The sequence below is a fragment of the Anas acuta genome, chromosome W (genome assembly GCF_963932015.1).
Source record: "Anas acuta chromosome W, bAnaAcu1.1, whole genome shotgun sequence".
NCBI lineage: Eukaryota > Metazoa > Chordata > Aves > Anseriformes > Anatidae > Anas > Anas acuta.
In genome coordinates this window covers 5,022,265-5,046,539 of record NC_089016.1, presented here as the reverse complement: position 1 = coordinate 5,046,539, position 24,275 = coordinate 5,022,265, and the positions used below count along the sequence as shown (strand labels likewise).

The following is a 24,275-nucleotide window of genomic DNA, read 5'->3' as shown; positions in this document are numbered from 1 at the left end:
ATGTCCAACAGCAGCTCCATCACCGAGTTCCTCCTCCTGCCATTTGCAGACACACGCGAGCTGCAGCTCCTGCACTTCGCGCTCTTCCTGGGCATCTACCTGGCTGCCCTCCTGGGCAACGGCCTCATCCTCACTGCCGTAGCCTGCGACCACCGCCTCCACACCCCCATGTACTTCTTCCTCCTCAACCTCGCCCTCCTCGACCTGGGCTGCATCTCCACCACTGTCCCCAAAGCCATGGCCAATGCCCTCTGGGACACCAGGGCCATTTCCTATCAAGGGTGTGCTGCTCAGGTCTTTCTATTTGTCTTCTTGATTGCATCAGAATTTTATGTTCTCACCATCATGGCCTATGACCGCTACGTTGCCATCTGCAAGCCCCTGCACTATGGGACCCTCCTGGGCAACAGAGCTTGTGCCCAGATGGCAGCAGCTGCCTGGAGCAGTGGCTTTCTCAATGCTGTCCTGCACACAGCCAGTACATTTTCCCTGCCCCTCTGCCAAGGCAATGCCATGGACCAGTTCTTCTGTGAAATCCCCCAGATCCTCAAGCTCTCCTGCTCAGATGCCTACCTCAGGGAAGTTGGGCTTACTGCAATCAGCTTCTGTTTAGGTATTGGTTGTTTTGTTTTCATTGTTTTCTCCTACATGCGGATCTTCAGGGCTGTGCTGAGGATGCCCTCTGAGCAGGGACGACACAAAGCCTTTTCCATGTGCTTCCCTCACCTGGCCGTGGTCTCCTTGTTTGTTAGCACTGTCCTGTTTGCCTACCTGAAGCTCCCCTCCCTTTCCTCACCACCCCTGGACCTGATGATGGCAGTTCTATACTCGGTGTTGCCTCCAGCAGTGAACCCCCTCATCTATGGCATGAGGAACCAGGATCTCAAGCATGCACTGAGGAAGCTCTTTCAGTTGTCTTCCAGAAGCAATTAGCTGCTTTTCTGCTGCTGCAATGCAAAAAGCTCACCAAAAAAATACGTTGTGAGACACAACCTTTCAGTGCCAGGTACCAGGTCAACCAATGCTGGCCCCAAACTGTGAGAAGTAAAGTAAAAGTGTTACGTACAGAAGGAGAAAAGATGGATCTCAGGATACAGGACTGCAGGCAACTGTGGGCAGTACAGACACTAACCTGTGGTCTGAATACTCCTTGGGTGGGGAATAGGCGAAAGAGGCCAGTGCCTGTCCTGTGCCACCTCCCCACCATCCTTGCCCTTCCACAGGTGGAGTATTTCTCCCTTACTTGGGCACCAGTGGAGATTTCCCTCCTACTTCTCTACTGGGAGATGAGCCACAGGCCTAGCTGTGTGCGAGGGAGCAGCAGAACTGAGCAGAAAAAAAAAAAACCAGTTTCATGTCACTCAGGCATCTGAATGGTCCAGCCCCTGTGGTTGGGTCTGTTCTCTGCAGCAAAGGGCCGTCACCAAGCCCCAGGTCTGTGGTTGCTCCTGCAGCTCTGAGGACCACTCCAAGGGGCATCACAGTATCAATGGTGAGGACCTATGGGGATCAGCCCACGCATGGATCGCAGCAGTAGGTTGGTAGGATTCCATAGTACAAAAGGACATGGGTACCTCATTGCTTTGTTTTAATGAATGTCTTTATTACAAATTGCTATAAATTCCTACCTGTAAAGCAACTACATATTAAAAAAAAAAAAAAAAAAAAAAAAAAAAAAAAAAAAAACACCAAATTGCCGCTAGGAAAGCAAATATGGGCTTGTGATGCTTTCCCCAAATCTGCACAATTAACATTATTTGAGGTGCTACTGGTACACTACTCATGAATCCACCTGGTGGAGGGAACAAGGCATGGCACTTCACCCTTTCTTTCTTTCTGGCCCCATTCCAGGCCAGTCATGATAGCTCTTGAGTAATTTGAACATCAAGGGGTAACCCTAATGACATGCCTCCAGACTGTGTTTCTGGGTTTTTCCAAGGGCAAACAACTAAACAAATGGGTACGAGTGGGCTGTTGGCATAATGGCCTTGAATACAGAGAACGCCAAATAGTTGTCTACCTTGCCTGGTCTCGCACAGGACCCTTCTGTTGTGGGGCTGCTGAGAGCCAAAGAAGAGCAGGTGTCGACAGCTGCCACAACGGTGCACCGGCAGCAATAGCACACTGACCTCCAAGTCCTCCAAGGTCAAGAGCTATGTATTCCTGTGAGCAAAAAGTCAGACAAAGGGAGCAGGAGACCTGCTTGTATGATCAAGGAGATCCTGGAATGACTGAAATGGAAGAAAGACATGTACATAATGTGGAAAAGGGGACAAGCCACTTGGGAAGAATATAGGGACACTGTCCGAGGATGTAGGGAAGTGACGGAAATCCAAGGCCCATTTGGAGTTAAATCTTGCAAGGGGTGTCAAGGACAACAAAAAGAGCTTTTTCAAATATATCAAGAACAGAAAGAAGATGAAGGAAAATGTGGTCCCACTGCTTAATGAGGTGGGTGCCCTGGTGACAAAGGATACAGAGAAGGCAGAATTACTGAATGCCTTCTTTGCTTCAGTCTTCACTGCTAAGACCAGCCCTCTGGAATCTCTGACCTTCAGGACAAGGGAGGAAATCTGGAGAAATGAGGACTTTCCCTTGGTTGAAGACGATCGGGTCAGAGATCTTTTATGCAAACTTGACACCAGAAATCCATGGACCCTGATGCATACATCCATAAGTGCTGAGGGAGCTGGTGGATGTTACTGCTAGACCAATCTCCATCATCTTTGTAAGGTCACGGAGAACAGGAGAGGTGCCTGAAGACTGGAAGAAACCTCATGTCATGCTGGTCTTCAAAAAGGGCAAGAAGGAGGACCCAGGCAACTACAGGCCTGAAGGGATGAAAGACACAGACTCCTGATGGCTCTTTAACAGGAGACATTTATTGCCCTTTTTCACTACAATATATACTTTCCCCGTAGCACAAGCACTGAATATGTATAATATAATTAATATATATAATATATATCGTATATATTATATAATATATAATATAAATAAATAATATATATATAATATATATAATATATGTAATGTATATATAATGAATATATACTCTCCCCTTAGCCCACGCACCTGAATCTGTCATACAATTGGTTAGAGACCTTCAGACACGCACCTCGAGTCAGCCAGCAACTAGCCACTGCCCAAAGCTCATCTTTAACACTGTAGCCAATTTACTTTATCTCGACCTTGCTCAAGTTTTTGTTTCTACTGCTTGTTTCCTCATTATCTCTGATTCAGGGACATGTGAAACAGCACAAAGCCACCTGCAAATTCCTTTCCCACACAGGCCAGTCAGCATCACCTCCATCCCTGGAAAGGCAATGGAACAGCTCATCCTGGTGGTCATCTCCAAGTACATGGAGGAGAAGAAGGTCATCAGGAGTAGTCAGCATAGGTTCACCAAGGGAAACCATGCTTTACCAATTTGATAGCCTTCTATGATGGAATGACTAGCTGAGTGGGGGAGGGGAAAGCAGTGGATGTTGTCTACTTTGACTTCAGCAAGGTTTTCAACACTGTCTCCCATAACACCCTCACAGGCAAGCTCAGGAAGTGTGGGTTGGATGAGTGGTCAGTGAGGTGGATTGTGAACTAGCTGGATGGCAGAGTTCAGAGGGTTGTGCTTAGTGGAACAGAGTCTAGCTGGAGGCCTGTAGCCAGCAGTGTCCCCCAGGGATCTACACTGGGTCCAGTCCTGTTCAACTTATTCGTCAATGACCTGGCAGATGGAATGGGGTACATCCTCAGCAAGCGTAAATTGTGCTGTGTTTTGTGTCAAAGTGCTGTGCTTCAAGTCAAAGCTCTCCTCAGGCTCTCCTCAAAGCTCAACTCAAACTCTCCTGCTCAGATCCCTACCTCAGGGAAAGTGGGGTACTTATGTTTAGTGTCTGTTTAACATTTGGTTGTTTTGTTTTCATTGTGCTGTCCTATCTGCAGATTTTCAGGGCCGTGCTGAAGAGCAGAGCCAGCACAAAATCTTTTCCACATGCCTCCCTCACCTGGCCGTGGTCTCCCTGCATAGCATCACTACCACGGTTGCCTACCTGAAGCCTTCCTCTACCACCTCCCCATCCTTGGGCCTGGTAGTTTCAGTTCTGTATTCAGTGTTGCCTCCAGCAGTGAAACCCTTACCTACAGCATGAGGAACAAGGAGCTAAAAGAGGTACTGAGGACGTTATTCTAATATACAGTATTTCCCCATTAATGAGGTACCTGCACATCTTCCTCACATATACCCGGGAAGGCAGAAATGCCTTTGTTCACATATTTTAAAGTTACTTTTCATTATTTGCAAAATTACTCCAATAAAAATATTTTTTCTTAATCTCACTTTTTTTTGGTTTGTTTATTTTTTTAACCCCAAGACCTCATGTACACGTGCTGGTAAACTCTTTGTAATTAACCAAATAAAATAACCAAGTAACCATTTTCCGTGACTCTTGTTTCTCAGAATTTCTCTTCAGGTAGAGCAGAGGTTGTGGGATGAAGAGGCCAGCTGCAATGTGGAGGAAAAGCAGAGATGTGGTTGAGGAACTTGATGTTTTTTTTCTGCAGTAGTCTGTACCAAGAAGTTCTCCTAGGCCTCTGCATTCAGTAAAAGAGATAACGAATGAGAAGAGCATGTACTGAGATGAAGGCCATGAAAAGCTACCAGGACAAGAGCCATTTTCTGCCCCTGCGGGGGACTAACCCTGGGCAAGGCCCAGCTTGGGAAGCAGCCACGTTGGACGTTTGTGGTGGGCAGTGAGCTGGGAATAAGGCAGTCGTGTGCCCTGGGAAAACAGGAGGGAAGGCTGAGGGGCACCTCATTGCAGACTGCCAGGAGGTGCAGGGACATCAGGAAGAGTCCGGGGCCAGGCTCTGCCCCGTGGCCACAAGCCCTGCCTGCCCTCTTCCTGCCATGCTCTGTGCGGTGGCTGCAGCAGAGGGGACCCCCAGCCAGCCCCTGCATGGGCTCTATCAACTGCCTCACTTTGGCCCTTTCTGGCACCCTCCTTGCTGCTCTCTGATGCATGCCAGGACCTCTCAGTGCATGCCAGCCAACACATCTGTTGAGGGCCAGTGTGGCTGCTGCAGGGGCAGGGAGCTCAGCATGGTCCTTGCAGCCCCCCTGCCCTGGGCCTGCCTCTCCCCTTGCCCTCGGCCCTGGCCTTGTTTCTGCTGGCAGGAGCGCTCTTGGCATGCACTTCCTGGCCTCCCCTCGCCTGCGCACAGCTGCTGCCCACTCAGGCTGCTGGCACAAACGTGTCCTCACAAGCAGCACCACCCCTTGGCTGCTTCTCCTGGCCTCCCTCACTGCAGTGCCTTGACTCCTTGTCTCTGCTGGGCCCCACTGTTCACACCCAAATGTGTCCCTTTGATGTCAGCTCCATTCCCTGCCCCATGGGATGAGAAAGCCATGGGACATATGACCTTTAGGTGTTGTGGTGCTTGCGTAATCTAGATTGGTTATGGCACAAAAAGATACTTCCTTCACCAATGATTTACATCCCTCTTCATGTTAGGCTGCAATTGAACATCCTTCACAATTCTTCGAGTGTTTGCTTTATCTCACAGATGAACTGGATTGGGTCTCCTTTATTAGTCTGAGGCACAATGCAATGCTTTTTGCCTTCTGCCACTCCAGCACAATACCTGTGAGTTTACCTTACTGTGTGCATTGACCTGATGGGTCATTTCACATTTTTTATTTTCATGTCCCTGATGGAAGGGGACAATTACGCAAACTGAGATACACAGATGGGTTCCGCCTCAGCCATTTGAAGTGTCCTGCTCTTGAGTCTTTCAGCCTGAGTTTGCCACAGATGACCCATGATGCTAAATGGATGTACAACTGTCAACTAGGAATAAGGGAGAGTATCTTGGGTTTTCCAGTGGCCATTTCAACTTTAGGTGAATCCCAAGAACCCACTGAACTAGGGTGTTGTCTTTGAAGGGGTTTCATGTGTACAGCTGGGCTAGAGTTATTGGGATAAATACCACTGCTGGCAGTGGAGGTGCTCTGTTATCTCCACCTGGCTCCATATGAATCTTCCAAAGGGCTCTGGTCTCTTGCATGTTCTGCTTGCTTATTGTCTGACAGCTCTGTCTGAATACCCAGTAATTTCTTTAGTACTTAAGTAAAAGAGCAACTACTCATTACCTCAAATGTTTCAATACTTTCTATAAAATGCTACACGCTGCGGTGGTTTTACTCAGGTGGGTGGCTGAGCTCCACCACAACCACTCTCTCACTCCCCCTCCTCAAAGAGGAACAGGAGAAAATATGATGAAAAGGGCTCAAGGGTTGAGATACGGACAGGGACATAGCACAGTAATTACGATGGGCAAAACAGACTCAGCATAGTAAGATTTATTGCTTATTACTAACAAGCTAGAGAAGCAAGAAACAAAGGAAAGAAACCAGAAGCACCTTCCCCCCATCCACCCACTTCCACTTCCTCCCCCCGAGCGGTGCAGGGGAATGGGGGAATGGAGGTTTTGGTCAGTCTATAGCGCTTCTTCTCCACCGCTCCTTCTCAGTAACTCTCATCCCTGTGCTGTGGGGACCCTCCCATGGGATGCAGTCGTTGCTGAACTGATCTGCTGCTGTGGGCTGCCCGCAGGCACGGCGGGCCTTCAAGAACAGCTCCAGATATGGGTACGGGGGACCATCCCTCAAGAGCAAACTGCTCCAACCTGGGTCCCCCACGGGCAGCAGCTCCTGCCAGGTCACCTACTCTTGCATGGTCTCCTCTCCACAGGCTACACGTCCGGTCTGGAATCTGCTCCGGCAGGGGTCTTCCACAGGCCGCAGCCTCTGTTAGCGCAGGTCACCCTGATCCACCGTGGTCTCCTCCACGGGCTGCAGTGTGGAAACCTGCTCCCCCATGGTACTCCATGGGCTGCAGGGGGACAGCCTGCTTCACCATGGTCCCCACCACAGGCCTCAGGCCTCATCTAAACGGCTTTTAAAGACTTCCAGGGATGGTGACTCCACCACTTCCTGGGCAGCCTGTTCCAATGTCTAACAACCCTTTCAGTAAAGAAGTTCTTCCTAACATCCATCCTAAAACTCCCCTGGCGCAACTTAAGCCCATTCCCCCTCGTCCTGTCACCAGGCACGTGGGAGAACAGACCAACCCCCACCTCTCTACAGCCTCCTTTAAGGTACCTATAGAGAGCAATAAGGTCGCCCCTGAGCCTCCTCTTCTCTAGGCTGAACAAGCCCAGCTCCTTCAGCCGCTCCTCGTAGCACTTGTTCTCCAGGCCCCTCACCAGCTTCGTCGCCCTTCTCTGGACCCGCTCAAGCACCTCCATGTCCTTCTTGCAGCGAGGGGCCCAAAACTGAACACAGTACTCGAGGTGCGGCCTCACCAGAGCCGAGTACAGGGGGACGATCACCTCCCTAGCCCTGCTGGTCACACTGTTTCTGATCCAAGCCAGGATGCCGTTGGCCTTCTTGGCCACCTGAGCACACTGCTGGCTCATATTCAGCCAACTGTCCACCATCACTCCCAGGTCCTTCTCTGCCTGGCAGCTCTCCAACCACTCATCTCCCAGCCTGTAGCTCTGCTTGGGGTTATTGCGCCCCAGGTGCAGGACCCGGCACTTGGCCTTGTTGAACTTCATGCAGTTGACCTCAGCCCATCGGTGCAGCCTATCCAGATCCTCCTGCAGAGCTTTCCTACCCTCGAGCAGATTGACACACGCACCTAACTTGGTGTCATCTGCAAACTTACTGAGGGTGTACTCAATGCCCTCGTCCAGATCATTGATGAAGATATTAAAGAGGACCGGCCCCAGCACCAAGCCCTGGGGAACACCACTTAGTGACTGGCCTCCAACTGGACTTGACTCCATTTACCACGACTCTTTGGGCCTGGCTGTCCAGCCAGTTTTTAACACAACGAAGTGTGCGCCAGTCCAAGCCAAGAGCAGCCAGTTTCTTGAGGAGAATGCTGTGGGAGATGGTGTCAAATGCCTTGCTGAAGTCAAGGTAGACCACATCCACAGCCTTTCCCTCATCCACCCAGCGCATCACTTTGTCGTAGAAGGAGATCAAGTTCGTCAAGCAGGATCTGCTTTCCATAAACCCATGTTGACTGGGCCTGATCGCCTGCTTGCCCTGCAAGTGCTGCGTGATGACACTCAAGATAATCTGCTCCATGAGCTTCCCTGGCACTGAGGTCAAACTGACTGGCCTGTAGTTCCCCGGGTCTACCCTCTGGCCCTTCGCATCATGTTTGCTAGCCTCCAGTCTACTGGGACCTCTCCTGATAGCCAGGACTGTTGATAAATGTTAGAAAGCGGCTTAGCCACCTCCTCTGTCATCCTTATATTTCTCCCAAGTGGCCTGCCCCCTTTTCCAAAGATTAAAAACCCTCTTTTTTTCTCCAAAGCTCAAGCTTCAACTCTCTGTTCAGCCAGGCTGGTCTTCTTCCCCGCTGGCTCGTCTTTGGGCACGAGGGGGCAGAGCGCTCCTGCACCATTAAGATTTCCTTCTTGAAGAGTGCCCAGCCTTCCTGGATTCCTCTTCCTTTCAGAACCACCTCCCAATGGACTCTGCCAACCAGTGTCCTGAACAGCTCAAAGTCAGCCCTACAGAAGTCCAATACAGCAGTTTTACTGGTCCCCTTCCTGGCTTCTCCAAGAATGGAGAACTCTACCATTTCATGGTCACTCTGCCCAAGACAGTTTACAACCACCACATCTCCCACCAGCCCTTCTCTATTTGTGAAGAGAAAGTCTAGCGGGCACCTCCCCTGGTATGCTCACTAACAAGCTGCATCAGGAAGCTATCTTCCACGCTCTCCAGAAACCTCCTAGACTGCTTTCTCTGGCCTGTGTTGTGTTTCCAGGATATATCTGGGAAGTTGAAGTCCCCCACGAGAAAAAACACTGATGATTTCGCAACTTCTGTCAGCTGCCTATAGAATTCCTTATCAGTCTCCTCATCCTGGTTCTACGACATCAAAACAATCTCTGATATAGAGAGCCACACCACCACCCCTTCTGTGCTGCCTGTCCCTTCTGAAGAGCCTGTAGCCAGACATTGCAGCACTCCAGTCATGAGAGTGGTCCCACCACATTTCCGTGATGGCAACCAAGTCGTAGCCTGCCTGCCGCATGATGGCTTCCAGCTCCTCCTGTTTGTTACCCATGCTGCGTGCATTAGTGTAGATGTACTTCAGCTGGGCTGTTGTCTTCTCTCCCAGCCTTGCCATTGCTACCCCCTGGCACAGCCCCAACTATCCTTGCTTCAGCCCCGTCCCCCTTCTTACCTAGTTTAAAGCCCTCTCAATGAGCCCTGCCAGCTCCTGGCCTAGGATCCATTTTCCCCTTAGAGATAGGACTCATCTGTGGCCATCAGGACGGGTGCCGAGTAAAGCGCCCCATTGTCAAAAAAAACAAAATTTCTGTGTTGGCACCAGCCTCTGAGCCACGTGTTTACCAGGTGGGCTTTCCGTGTCCTGTCTGTACCCCTCCCTGCCACCGTAGGGATAGACGAAAACACCACCTGTACTGCCGCTCCATCCACTAACCGTCCCAGTCCCCTAAAGCCCCCTTTGATAGTCTACAGGTTTCTCTCTTAATGTCATCACTGCCAGCCTGGACTATCAAAAGAGGATAATAGTCAGAGGGGCAAACCAGGTTGAGAAGCTTTCTGGCAATGTCCCTGACCCTGGCCCAGGGAGGCAGCAGACTTCCTACGGGTAGATTCAGGCTGACAAATAGAGCCCTCTGCTCCCCTGAGAAGGGAAGTCGTCCACCACAATCACCCTGCTTTCTGTCTTGGTGGAGGCAGCCCTGAGGCGTTGGGTCAACTTCCTCGCCCTAGGCATCCTCCTGGGTAGACTTTCTACCTCTTCCTCAGCTACTGGTCTCTGAAGCTCCAGGGCATCAAATCTGTTGCGTAAGGGTACCTGAGAAGGCAGGGCCAGTGGGGGGGGGGGGGGGGGGAGGTATTGCCTGAGATGTTGAGCAGGGACCTCACTGTTCAGGTGCTAAGTGTTCTAGGAGCCTGCCCATATTCTCCCACACTCCCTGCCACTATGAAAAGTTTCCAGGAGAAGGGTCCTCAAGTATGGAGGTGACAACAATGCTGAGTAGAACTACCAATTTGTCTCATGGCCAGTAATTTTATCATAACTTAAGGCAGTGTTAGGCAGTAGGGTAAACTAATAACCATAAACCAGCCCCCACAAAGGATGAACAGCACAACAGGGAACACACACAGTATGTAATGTGCTATCCAACACAGTGCTGAGACCAAACACAACTACTACACTGAGATAAAACCAAAATGAAGACTGTGGTCAGCAACTATAAAGCTGACATACTGCTTGTATGCCCGTGATGATAATTGGTGCCCATGACGAGATTTGGTGGGTGACCTCCTGTTTTACCTCAACCCTTAAGCTCTTTTCATCATATTTTCTCCCCCTTTTCCTTGTAGGTGGGGAAGTGAAAGAGCAGTTGCTGTGGAGTTTGCCTGCATAGCTGGGTAAAACCACCACATTAGGCATGTGGAAAGAATTCAGCACCACGACTGTGGCCATCCAGAGATGGCATCTTGGCACCGATGACATACTCTGCCAGCCTGGTGGCACAGGAGGGGCTGGTTCCCCTGAAGGAGAGCAGTACAAAGGGAAGGGTTTCTGGCACACTCCTGAGAGGCCTGTGGGAGCTGCAGGCCACACCAGTCTCTGAGACACTAGACAACTTTCCACCAAGATCCAGATCCCAGAGAGGCACCAGCTCCCAGGGAAACATGGCCCTGATTTGTCCCCCATTATGAGGACACATTGAGCCATGCCCAGACAAGCTCTACAGCTCAGGGCAGCCCTAGAATGAGGACCCACGAGTCACAAGCTCCCACAGCAGCCACAAGCCCTGTTCAGCCTCCCCCACAGCCCAGGACTTGCACCTTTGGACAGCTGACAGCCCCTGTGTCACCCCTTGAGAAGGAGCTCCTGACAACCTTACCTTTCAAGGAGAGCTGCAGGAGCCCTGAGAACATGGCAGTAAGGGTGGAAGTAATGGTCACTCTCTAGGAGCCCTTCAGGCTGCTGGCCCTCAGCTCAGGACAAGGGATGCCCGCCCTGGCTCCTCAACCACAACTCCTCTGTAAGGTGCCCCTGCTCCTCTGCCCATCAGCAAGGGTTGGGCAACGAGGGTTTTGTCACATCAGGGCTCCATGCACAACAGAAAATTGTCATTTTATTGGTGTAAGCATGAAGATTGCCTACATATTTTTTAAGAATTTCAAAAATTTCACTTCAATCAGCTGAAATGACTGAACACTTCTAATACAATATTTGAGGTGTCCCATGAAATCAAAATGATCATATTTAATGATGATTATTACAGCAGGAGAAAAAATGCTGATCTTCCTCTGTAGTGCCATTGCCAGAACTCTGTCTCTTGAGCACTGCATTTCATCTTCCCCATCAGAGAATCATAGAATCATAAGTCAACGTTGGAAAATGCCTCCAAGATCAGCTGGTCTAACTGATGCCCTACTGCCAATGTCACCCACTAAACCGCGTTCCTAAGCACCATGTCCAGCTTTTCCTTAAACACCCCAGAGACAGTGACTCCACCACTTCCCTGGGCAACCCATCCCAATGCCTGACTACTCTTTCTGAGAAGAAATGTCTCCTAATTTCTAACCTAATCCCACCCACAGTAAAATTTGAGGCCCTTCCCTCTAGTCCTATCACTCGTTTACTGTGAGAAGAGGCCAACACTCAGCTTCTCACCACTTCCTTTCAGGTAGCTGTAGAGAGCAACAAGGTCTCCTCTGAGCCTCCTCTTCACCAGACTAAACAACCTCAGTTCCCTCAGCTGCTCCTCATAGCACTTGCTTTCCAGGCCCTTCACCAGGTTTGTGTGTCCCTTCTCTGGACACACTCCAGCACCTGGATGTCCTTCTGGAAGTGAGGGGCCCAAAACTAAACAGAGTACATGAGGTACGGCCTCACCAGAGTAGAGTACAGGGGGATGAACATCTCCCTGGTCCTGCTGGCTACACTACTGATACAAGCCAGGATGCTGCTGGCCTTTTTCGCTACCTTGGCACACTGACAGCTCATGTTCAGGCAAGCTTTGACCACACCCCCAGATCCCTTTCCTCTGCACAGCTTTTGAGCCACTCTGCCCCAAGCCTGTAGCCTTTCATTGGAGTTATTGTGAGCAAAGGGCAGGACCTGGCACTTAGCCATGGTGAACCTCATCCCACTGGCCTCTGCCCATTGATCCAACCTGTCCATCTCCCTCTACTGGGCCTTCCTACCCTCTGGCAGTTTGACACTTCCCCCCAACTTGGTGTCACCTGCAAACTTACTGAGGGTGCACTCAATTCCCACATCCAAATCATCCATAAAGATATTAAAGAAGATGGGCTCCAATACCAACCCTTGGGGAACACCACTGGTGATTGCTCGTCAGCTGGATTTCACTTCATTCACCACTGCTCTCTGGGCCTGGCCATCCAGCCAGCTTTTAACCCAGCATAGAGTGTACCTGTCCAAGCCATGGGCTGCCAGCTTCTCCAGGAGAATACTGTGGGAGACTGTATCAAAGGCCTTGCTGAAGTCTAGGTAGACTACATCAACAGGCTTTCCCTCATCCCCCAGGGAGGTCACTGGTCATAGAAAGAGATGACGCTGGTCTGGCAGGACTTTCAGGTATTTCCAGCTGGTCTGATTAAAGAGACCATATCAGAAGTCACCTTTCCAGCAGACTATCTGGACATGTGCAGTTTCTGTTCTGCAGAGTTTTCTTCCACTTGCTCTTTGGTCATTCAGATCCTTCTGATACATCAAGTTGCTTCTTGGGACTTGAGGGGAATTCAACTTGCCCGTCCTTTGGTAGCCTCTCTCGTCATCCATGTAGACAACTCTGTAGCTGTATTTCTCATTTACCATTTCCCATCTATTTGAGTCAGATGTTTTTCTGTACACTTATCCCCTGTGCATGGTTCAACTTGGAAATGGCTCATTGCTGTGGACTTTTTTTTACTTTTTTTTTTTTAACGTGTGTTTCTTTGCTGATTTTTTTTTTTTGTTAAGTATTAATAGCAAAGACACACACATACATAACAAGAAAAAACTGTTTGCATCTACTTTTCTCAGAGAAGGAGGCAGCAGCTGGTGGAAAGGGGCTGTAACATCCACCTGCAGATGTCAGTGGAGAAGTCTGATGTAATTAAAAGTGATGCAAGTCACGCTGTCTGATGTGAGAAGTGGTGGGGATGGAGAGCTGAGCAGCAAGGTTGTCCATACAGTCTAGGACTTCAAGGGACTGCTTTTCCTATCCATCCAGACCTCCTTAGGAGACACTTTAGATCCACGTCAACTACTGAATGCTACTAAGTTAAATAAGCTTACATATGAAAATGTTATTTTGTAAAGTGGTCATTGAAAACTTCCTCTTTAGCAACACTCTTGAAAACTTATTAATTAACTGTACAAGTCTGGAAGACTGGATGAAAATGGCTGAATTGTAATGAGCCCCATGCTGCATTTGGTTCTGAGCCCATGGACCTCAGGTAGTGAGAAGAGAATGATGTAACTGCAGGAGAAGTAAAAGTCAGAAGGAAACTTTGAAGTGTCTAGGAGTATTAATGGGCCCCAGTGAGGGTCATTACTGACAAAGCCTCCCCATGGACTTGTTAGAGCAGACAATGTGAGGCCATGATTGCAGGTAGGCAAAAGCACTGGGCAGGAGACTCTGCTGCTGAGTAAAGGCCTTGGTTTGTTTGGTGAAGCAGAAAGGCCAAGCCCTGGCCCCCAGCCCCTGGGCAGGGAGATCCTGTCCCTCACCCATGGCTCAGGGCTCTTCCTGGGGCAGTGGGATGTGGGGTGTGTGATGTTGTGTGAAGGACAATGCTATGACACCTGCTGGCCTCCCCACTGGATTGCAAGGAGGCAACAAGGCCTCAGTGTCATGAGCACAGCACGTGTCCTTGTCAGCCTCAGTAGCAGAGACAACTGCCATAGCCAGGGGGACAAAGACCTTGGTGCTGCTGGGGCCTTCCAGCCTTGCCAGTGCTCTCGTTTTTTTCCACCACAGGCTGTCCTGCACTGTCCTATCCCTTCCCACTTTTCCCTGCAGGCTGTAGGCACCCACCTTGGTTCTCCACCTTGCTCTCATCCAGATTTTTCCTTACTTTCACTGATGTCTCCCCCCCCTCCATGGCAGTTGCTTGAAACACACTAGTATGAGCTGACCACAGACTCCTTCTGGGTGATGTCAGGCACCACAGCACTACCCTTTCAGTGACATTTCCTCCTCCAGGAGAACTTTGCAGTACAAATGACAAGTGGGCCAGATTGTCCAGCAGAATTCCCACCCACAGCCTCATCCATTTGATAAGTCCACATAGCACCAATCAGGCTATGAGGAGTCTCTGGGAGACAAAGACACAGGCCAAGGTGCAGGTAGACAGTGTCCCTTTCGTTCCCCTCCCCTATGGGTTCAGCAATCCTGTTTTTGTCCTTCAAGTGCCTGGAGCTGGCTGTGGAAAAGCTTGCCCCATCACCTTCCCAGGGACTGAGGTGAGGCTGACCAGCCTTAATTCTTCCCACCCTATTTTCTCTTCTTCTGGAAGACAGATTTGATGTCATTCTAAGTCTCCAGAAAGTTCTCCGATCCCTCTGGCACATTTGCTGACATAGTCCAGGAAGGCAGGGAAAGGTGATGGAGGCAGGAGACAGGCCAGAACACACAAGTCTTTCTCTTGCACACCAAAAGGCAGGGCATTGCAGTGGTTGTGGTGTCCCGCTGGCTCCTGCTGCCTCTCCCAGATGCTGGGAGGCACCCCAGCCCTGTAGTGCATTGCCCTGCTCTGCACTCATCTGAGACACTGCATGGCATGAGGAATGGACACAGGCTGAAGGCATTTGTGCTCACTCAGGTTTGGCTAAGTACATGAACAAAATGTACACACTGAAGCCTCATCTATACAGGGCACACATACGGACTTCTGACTTAGCCATTCAGTGTCCCTCTGGGGGGGAACAAACCACCTCTCTGAGCTGGGTTCAGAGCCTAAAAAGTCACCCAAGATGTAACCAGGACAATATCCACCTCTTATTCTCTACTGTATATACAGTGACAGGTTCAAGACTTTCCAATAAGTCTTCATTAATCAACACCCTGCAATTAAAACACAAATATAATTCCCTTAGTCTATGGGCCTACTTAATGAAATGTCCATAAAATATTCAGTGATTCCATTTAGTCCACAAGTTGGGTTCTATCTGTTGTTGTGACCCCAAAGGACAGGAGAAGACATATGTTACATGGAGTGAGAGGGCACCAATGCCAGCTCAGGTTAAGTCACTGCTGCACTTGCCCTGCTCCTTGTGAGGCTCCTCTGCTATTGGTTTGAGTGTTTCCTGCTGTGGAACATGGCTGTGTGGTGCTTATCTGCCTGCTGGGTTAAACCACAGCACAGACCAGGCCGCAGAATCTGACATTGCAACGAGCTCCTCCCCTCACCCCTGCTCCAGACTGGGCTCATCCACCAGCCACAGTCCTTTAGAGGTGTACCTGTTCCAACACAGCCTTATTCAGGAGTCTTATTCCCTTCAGAGCTTTACCTACTGTGTCATGGAATTACCAGCGGTCACGGATGCTTGCAGGCATACCTTCTGTGTTGTACACTTATCCATGTGCCACACTCTCTTCAGAGGTGTACCTGCTCTAGTGTGGCCTTTTCCATCGCAGAAGGATGATGAGGAGTTCTGGGCTGCAATGTAGAGATTCAGTGCAGAGATGATTCAGGCGAATATAGGTCTGGGACATATTGGCTGATAGAGGACCAACAGGGTCAGGCTTTGGAAGAAGCCTGATGTGTTGTGAGGAAACCACGGGTATTGGTAAATCCTCAGAAAAATAAAGGGTTCTATTTCAAGATAAAGCCAGAAAGGATGGAGAGAAATTAGGACAGCTTTGACAATCATGGGGTCAGAGTGAGCTGGGAAAGTGAATGTGTGGTAATAGGATGCAGGGATGCAAGCACAGGTAGAGGAAAAGTTGGGACAGGCTGTGGAGGGGGATGGCAAAGGGCCATTGTGGGGCTGGTGCCCCCAGTGGAACTGATGTCCTTAGGGCTACAGCTGCAGCCTCTTCCACTGAGGCTTACCAGCAGACACTGGTCCCTTACTGCCCCAGGGCCTTGTTACCTCCTCAACCCCACAGAGCCTGGCAAGTGTCCTACCAGTGTCCTACACTCGGAATTACACACCCCCACATCACACTGCCCTTGCCAGAGCCCCGAGCAGCCCAGGAAGTGCACGATCCCCCTTCCCAGGGGATGCGCTCAGGCCTTGGCCATCCCCCTTGGTGAAACACATCAAGGGCTTTCAGAGTAACTTCTCCATTTGATTTTCCACCTGTAACCAGTGCTTCTGATTTCCTCCTCCCCCCATCTCCCATGGACAGGCACCTTGTCTGGTTATTTCCCTCGTGGTCTCTTCTGGGATGGCCCTCATCAGGGTTGGCCAACACCCTCAAACATTTGGGGGCTTGGTTCTGTCCTTTACTTCTTCAGAGACTTGCTTCAGGATCTGCAGTTCAGGAACTTGGCAGCAGAGGGCGAATCAACATGCAAAACTCCCTCACAAGCCAAGGCTTTGGGCATAATTCTCCCGAAGTCCTCAATTCCTATGGGGTTCATTAGGGAGATGCCAGGAATCTCCTTAAAGGGACTGACTTCAATAATAATAATAATAATAATAATAATAATAATAATAATAATAATAATAATAATAATAATAATAATAATAACAACACTTATAGGAAAGAATCTAAGAATCCCTTCTTTCTGCTGTGTGTTTTTTTTTTTAGTTGTCTACCTACAGATAAAATGATACCAGCAACCTCAAACTGATATTAATTCTGAATGTCTTCTAAGGGACTTTGAACATGTTTTTTTAAAGACAGAAGGTCCTGTGTATCTCCTAGTCCCAAATGGGTGCTTCAGCTGTTCCACAACATCCTTGAGGCAGCAGCAACATCTTTGTGGGCAACTGAATCAAGTCCTGAAGGACATTGTAGGCCAAATTGAATGTATGTGGAAAATTCCTTAATTTAATGTAATAAATTTGTAAGAAGACTTCAGCTTCAGAACTTTTTATGATTGTCCACAAATTCTCACCTTTTTTTTGTTTTTTTTTTTTAAATAGGTCATGTACATGTACCAGCAAGATGATAACATCCCCCTATATGTAAAGAAAAAAAAAGGCAACTCTTTCCAAAAATATATTTCTTCCCAGCACTTGGAAGGGAGATTAAGTTCCCAGGACATGCACATATTGGCACATTTCACCTTTACATCTCAGGTCTAAGCAGAGCAGAGAGCAAGGTTAGAGAAGTTGGATACACCCTGCTTTTATCTCTTTGCTGTCAAGCAATGGCCAGTCCTGTGCTAGGAATTCCCTCACACATGCTTCCTGTTTATGAGCCAGCCAAATCTTTATGGCACAAGTGGCAGACTCCAACCAATACCCAAAAGGCCAGAGCACAGACTTGTCAGTGAATCATAGAATCATTTAGGTTTTAAGTTTATCCAGTCCTACCTTTAACCTAGCACTGCCCAGTCCACCATTAAAACATGTCATGAAGCCCTACATCTTCATGTTTTTTAAAGACCTCCAAGGATGATGAGTCAACTACTTCCCTTGGCAGCCTGTTCCAATACTTCACAACTCTTTCAGAGAACAAATTGTTCCTAATATCCAATCTAAACCTCCTCTGGCAGAACTTAGGTCTTATCACTTTTGTCTTATCACTTGATGCTTGGGAAAACAGACCCACCCCAACTTCACTATAGCCCCATTTACAGTGATTGTAGAGTATGATAAGGTCTCCCCTGAACCTCCCTTTTAAGCCCAGAGCAGAGCCGAGGAAGGCAAATACGACCCCTGTCTTCAAGGAAGGCAAGAAGGAGGACATGGGAAACTAGAGGCCAGACAGCCCCTCCGCAGTTCCTGGGAAGGTGATGGAGCAGATAATCCTGGAAAACATTTCCAAGCACATGGAGGACAATAAAGTGATCAGGAGTGGTCAACATGGATTCACCAAGGGTTTCTTATGACTTACCAACTTGATAGCCTTCTCCAATGAAAAGGCTGCCTTGGTAAGTGAGGGGAGAGAAGGGGATATTGTCTGCCTTGTCTTCAGAAAGGCTCTTGAGATGTCTCTCATAAGATCCTGATAGAGAAGCTGATGACGTCTGAGTAGAATGAGGAGGCAGTGAGGTGAACTGAAAAGTGCCTGGATAGCTGGGCTCACAGCCCTGGGGCACACAGTGTAGGTGGAGGTCAGTCACGAGCAGAGCAATGTGGAGTCGATATTGCATCCTTCCAGACCTCAACCATTTTGTAATTTTGTGATTCTGTGATATCTTTCCTGGCAAATCAGAATTGCTGGGCATCTCCCTGAAGTGCCAGGGCACTGATGTGTACAGTGTGTAGAAGAGAAGGAGTAACCAGAGTTCTGTGTGTGGTTACAGAGGTCTCATTTTGGATAGCAGAGATGGTGTGACAGCCCACAACAGGAGTGCAGACAGGAGTGGACAGGCTTGTAAGGCACGGAGGGGGAGCAGACATTTCTATAGGAGAGCAGCAGCAATGCAAGGAGCTCTGCCCTGGTGTTGTTGATGAGAGTTCATGGCTTTGAATGAGCAGGCACACCAACATGGGTGACCTTGTAGTTGCTGTCACCTGGAGACCTCCTGTAAGGAAGAAGCAGCAGCTATGGCCTTCCTCGGAAAACTGGAAAATGCCTCATGTTTGCAGGTGCCATTCCTCACAGGGGAAGTCGAAATAACCAGATTTCTGCTAGAATACCAGCACAGCAGGGAACAAGCCATGTAAAGGGTTTCTCTAGGTCATCAATGTTAAATTTACGAGCACTGTTATTCTTAGGCCAGCCAAAGGCCTCCTGGAGTTGAATCTGGCAAGGGACATGAAGAACAACAAGAAAGACTTCTACAGGAAGTGAATCAGTACATCAGGAGTGAAAGCAAGGCTAGAGAAAAGGCAGACCCACTGCTAAATGAAGGGAGGGCCCTGGTGGCAAAGGCCATAGGGAGAGCTGAGGCACTGCTCACTGCCCTCTTTGCTGCACTCTTTCCAACCTTGCCTTCTGGAATGGCAAGTCCGTGAGATCCGTGAGAGGGGTCTTATCCATCTTAGATAAAGACAAGGCAGCCCAAGTCTTTTCTCTGGCACCCAGTGAGACAGTGGGCACCAAATGAAACATTGGTAATACCATGTGAACACAGGAAAGCACTTCTGTACTGTGACTTTGGTTGATGAGTGGCACGGGTTGCTCAGAGAAACTGTGGAAGCTACATCCCTGGGGGCAGTCAGAACCCATTTGGACATGGAGTTGGACAACCTGCTCAGGCTGATTCTGCTTGGGGTTGGCCTAGGAAACCTCCAGAGCTCCCTTCCAACCTCAAATGTTCTGTAGTTATGTGATACCTGGCAGTATTTCTGAGAACTTTTCTGTGGTACCTTAAATCAGTCTGAGTCCTCGTGTCCATGGAACAGAGCTTGTTTTTAGGATGACTTCACTCACTAGGTAACCCTGATGAGCAGAGGTTACAAAAGCAGGCAATGTCTCAACCCACAGCAGTGTCCCCAGCCACTGGGCCCACTGTACAGCACCTTATTCCTTGAGGATTATGAGTTGGAAGGAACCTTTTGAGGTCTTGGCCTGCCCTCAGATGGAGTAACTTGATGGTTAGATCACATTGGACTGTGCTTGGTTCAGCTCTCATGTTCAGAGGTGATTTTTTTTCTTAACCTCATTTGAAATTTAAAATTGCCAGTGCTGAGCAGAGAAGCGCTCCAGAAGCTCCTTTCCACACCCAGGAAGGGAATAATGCACCCAGCAGTGCTCCTGAGAGAGGTCGGAACACAGGACAGGAGGCACTGTGAGCTGCAGCTCCAGGCACTGATGCTGAGCCCTGGCTTTGGGGTCTCCTAGCAGGTGCTGCCAGTGCCTGCAGCCTCCAGAGTCCCCCAGCCCTGTGGGCGGCATTGGGTCCGGTCCTGACCTATGGGAGCTGCTCTGGCTGCAGAGGGGCTGCCAGGAGCGCTGGGGCTGGTGCTGCCCATCCTCACATCCTGCCCCAGGTGTCTCTTGGTCCCTGGGATCATTGCTGTGACTGAGGGGAGAGGCCGGCCTGGCTGGGGCCTGGCAGTAGTTTTGGGGTGGTGGCCTTGTGGGAACTTGCCGCAGTGCTGTGGCTCCTGTCCAGAGGCCTGACTCTGGGCTGGCCCAGCACCACTGCCCCACACACAGCCGCACATCCCAACAGGAGGAAGGAGCCAGACATCTCCAAGACCAGCTCCCACCTGGGATTTTGTACTTTCCCTTTGGTTGATGCCACCAATACTGAGCTTTAAACAGAAAGCTCAGCCATCAAGAAGTGAAAAAGTCCCATTTAATTCATATACAGCTATTACATTGCTACAAGAAAGTCCACATTGATACACACTTTTAAACAGGCTTGGACGGGCTTCATCTGACACAATGCATGTTCATTCCTCGATATCAGTGGTAGGAGTGAAAGGATTTGGGGGTGGGGGGGCTGAAAAGCAGAAGCACCAACAGTTAAAAATAATGAAATACGAAAACAAGACAAAATATAATAATGCAAAAGAAGGCAACACAAGTTTGAATGGATACAGAGGGTCACCTGTGGAGAGATATGGGACATTTATGATTCCTGAAAAATGTCCATAAAAGCACTTTCAAAATAGCATCCTTTAGTGCTTGCGTCCTCATGCTGTAGATGAGGGGGTTCAGTGCTGGGGGAACCACAGAGTAAAGAACTGCCACCACCAGGTCCAGGGCTGGAGAAAAGATAGAAGGGGGCTTCAGGTAGGCAAACGCACCAGTGGTGACTAACAAAGAGACCACGACCAAATGAGGGACACATGTGGAAAAGGCTTTGTGCCGTCCCTGCTCAGAGGGCATCCTCTGCACAGTCCTGAAGATCTGAACATAGGAGAGAACAATGAAAACAAAACAACCCAAGAACAGAAAACTACTAAATGTGAGAAGTCCAAGATCCCTATGGTAGGAATGCGAGCAGGAGAGCTTGAGGATCTTGGGGATTTCACAGAAGAACTGGTCCACAGCATTTTCTCCGCAGAGGGGCAGTGAAAATGTATTGGCAGTGTACAGGACAGCATTGAGAAAGCCACTGCCCCAGGCAGCTGCTGCCATCTGGGCACAAGCTCTGCTGCTCAGGAGGATCCTATAGTGCAGGGGCTTGCAGATGGCAACGTAGCGGTCATAGGCCATGATGGTGAGAAGAGAATAGTCCGATGACATCAAAAAGACAAACAGAAATTCCTGTGCAACACATCCTGCATAGGAAATGGTCCTGGTGTCCCAGAGGGAATTGGCCATGGCTTTGGGGAAAGTGGTAGAGATGCAGCCCAGGTCGAGGAGGGCAAGGTTGAGGAGGAAGAAGTACATGGGGGTGTGGAGGCGGTGGTCACAGGCTACGGCAGTGAGGATGAGGCCATTGCCCAAGAGGGCAGCCAGGTAGATGCCCAGGAAGAGCACGAAGTGCAGGAGCTGCAGCTCCCGTGTGTCTGCAAATGGCAGGAGGAGGAACTCAGTGATGGAGCTGCTGTTGGACATGTGCTGCCTGTTGGGTATGGAGATCTGTACAGGTAGTAAAAGACAACGACATGTTAGGACAGGTTTCTCTGAGTGAAGCCTATGCCATTCCTTTTAGACCTCCCCTGCCATACTCAAATGCTTTTTGCTTCTCTGCTGGAATCTTTGGTTTAGCTCCATGACATGAGCTTCCTTTTTAAGGTTCAGTCTCCAATGAGGAACAGGGGGCTCTGGTCTGGTCTCGCAAGGGAATCAGTCCTGACCAGTGCAGGGAATACAAAGGAACATGGCAGGAGGGCAAGGTTTTATTTTCAGATTTTGTCATATGAAATCCCTTCTTACACAAAAAGGAATAGAATCACAGAATGGCTCAGGTTGGAAGAGACCTTACAGATAATCTAGTTCCAGACACCTTGCCATGGGCAGGGATGCTACCCACTAGATCATGATGCCCAGGAACTCATCCAACATGGTCCTGAACACCTCTAGGAACAGGACATTCACAGCCTATCTGGGCAATATGTTTCAGTACCTTGCCTCCCTCTGAGTGAAAAATTTCCTCCGAATCTCTAATATAAATCTCCCCTCTTTTAGTTTAAAGCCATTCCCCTGAACCTGTCATTATCTGATTGATCAAAAAGTAGCTCTCCATCTTTTTTCATAAGACCCCTTTAAGTACGGAAAAGCTGCAGCGAGGTCACCCTGCTCAGCCCCAGCTCTCTCAGCCGTTCTTCGAAGGAGAGGTATGCTGATCATCTTCATGTCAGCATGTTAACATCTGCATTCCAGTGCTACATAATGTAGTTGGCAGAAAGGAGTTTTAGGGACAATTTTTAATACACATTCTCTTCCCACTCTTCATGCCCAAACAGTGTTCTCTGAAGTCAGAAATCCTGAGCATTTCTGCTGCACTCACAGTGAATGGCTGTGAGACCTGTGAGGCAAAGGGATTCCCTGTGGCTCAGAGCAGAGCAAGGGAGCTGGCTGGACTTGTCCCCAGCTGCCTGAGCTTTTGTAGATGGAGGGCAATCACATTTATGTTACCCTGAAAAGAAGCCAAATGCTGCTGAGACCAGATGAATCCACGGCCAATCTGTCAATGCCCAGCCTTTCTCAAGGTATCTGAACCACCAGCACCACACCTCTAGTCAAGGACACCAATCATTCATTTCACCAACCCAACAGTTGCATGTAGCATCTCTCTTCTTCTTCCCCGGGTTTCACATAACACAGAGATGCTATGGAAAAGATTTGCAGCCTGCAGGACAGCTCACAGATTGAAAGGACACCCAAGGAGATATCCAAATGACCTGGTGATGGTCTTTCATGAAGGGAAAGTCAAGTCTCTCCTCAGCCTCACAGATTGCATTGCCCACAACCCCCAGGCAGCTGACCCCCTCTGCAGTTGCAGCACAGGTGGAAATGGGCAAGTGGCTGGAGAGATGAACCTCTGCTCTGCTGGAGCTCTGGCTGCAGAAGATATGCTCCATGTCTTGGACTCATGGCCGTGAGGGCAGAGCCTTTTCTGGGTGGGAGAGGAGGCAAGGGGGCATGCTCAGAGGAAGGGGTCTGCACTGAGTGGAAAAAAAATACGGAGTATTCTGATTAATTCTCCCTCTGACAAGACTTCTTATTTAACTTCCCCTCATTCCCTCATCATATCCCTGATACCTGAAGGTTTTCTTTCTGGGAGCTGTTTCCCTGTCTTGTTCCTGTTTCTGCTCACAGCCTCATCCAAATCTGTGCACAGTAATCTTTGCCCTTCAGAAACTTACCAATATGCAAGAGACTGCTTAGCTGCTTGTGCATCTTTGCAGGTGGAAAAGGACCTGTCAGAAAGCCCAGATGGGGTCAGCAAAGTTGATGCTGTTTCTTTCAATATGAAGAGGAGAGAGTGAAGGTACATTTGGGGCAGCTCACAAACATACTGATCATCAAAGTTCCAGTTCAGGAGTCTCAGCAATGCGCTCATATTTACAGCTCCTCTTCGATTTCTTCCTGCTTCCCTTCCCTTCCAGTAGAGTAGGTAACTGAAAAGAGGGCAGAAAATCCCTATTTTGACCTTGCTTGCTTAGAAAAATTGTTTGGGAAATGCCCTTGATGTACAACGAAGCTGTGAGCTGCCTGCCCCAGGCAGCAGCCTCCCGCCAGCAGCAGGACCCTGCCCTACCGGGGGGCTCCTTCCACCCACAGCTTCTCCCCGCAGCGCCCTGGGCAGCTCCCCGGGCAGGCTGAGTGCTGAGCCTGGCAGGCGGCAGAGGCCCTGCCCCGGCACACAGCCCCTGGGGCACAGCAGGGACCCTGCTCTGCACCACAGCCCTGGACACCCCTGCCTGCACCCCCGGCTTCTCCTGCCTCCAGGAACTGCGGCTGCATTGCCCTCCAGCCAGACACTTACCGGGTGCAGGGCTGGGAAGTCTTCTCCCGCAGTGAGCTCTGGGCATGCTGCCACTGCTGCCTGCCTTTAAGCACTGTGTCTCTGCAGGCAGTGCCCCCAGCCCTGCTGCGCTGTGCAGAGGAGCTGCTCCTGGGCAGAGCTGTCTCTCTGTAGCGCTGCCCGCTTGCCAGGAGCTCCCCTTGGGCCCAGGAGCCCGGCCCAGCTCAGCAGCAGAGGCCCAGCCCAAGGCCTC

At 49.7% G+C, this 24,275-nt stretch overlaps 2 protein-coding genes across 2 annotated transcripts; one reads left to right on the top strand and one right to left on the bottom strand.

Moving 5' to 3' along the window:
• Positions 1-933, top strand: LOC137847291 (olfactory receptor 14C36-like). Its single transcript, XM_068665580.1, has one exon. The coding sequence runs from the start codon at positions 1-3 to the stop codon at positions 931-933; it is 933 nt and encodes a 310-aa protein (XP_068521681.1).
• A 19,773-nt stretch (positions 934-20,706) lies between these two features.
• On the bottom strand, positions 20,707-21,666 carry LOC137846753 (olfactory receptor 14A16-like). The gene has a single exon (XM_068664862.1). The coding sequence runs from the start codon at positions 21,664-21,666 to the stop codon at positions 20,707-20,709; it is 960 nt and encodes a 319-aa protein (XP_068520963.1).
• Positions 21,667-24,275: the final 2,609 nt, after the last annotated feature.

Bases quoted from the DNA above. Each gene is read 5' to 3' on its own strand.
- LOC137847291 (XM_068665580.1), top strand. From the start codon at position 1: ATGTCCAACAGCAGCTCCATCACCGAGTTCCTCCTCCTGCCATTTGCA.
- LOC137846753 (XM_068664862.1), bottom strand. From the start codon at position 21,666: ATGTCCAACAGCAGCTCCATCACTGAGTTCCTCCTCCTGCCATTTGCA.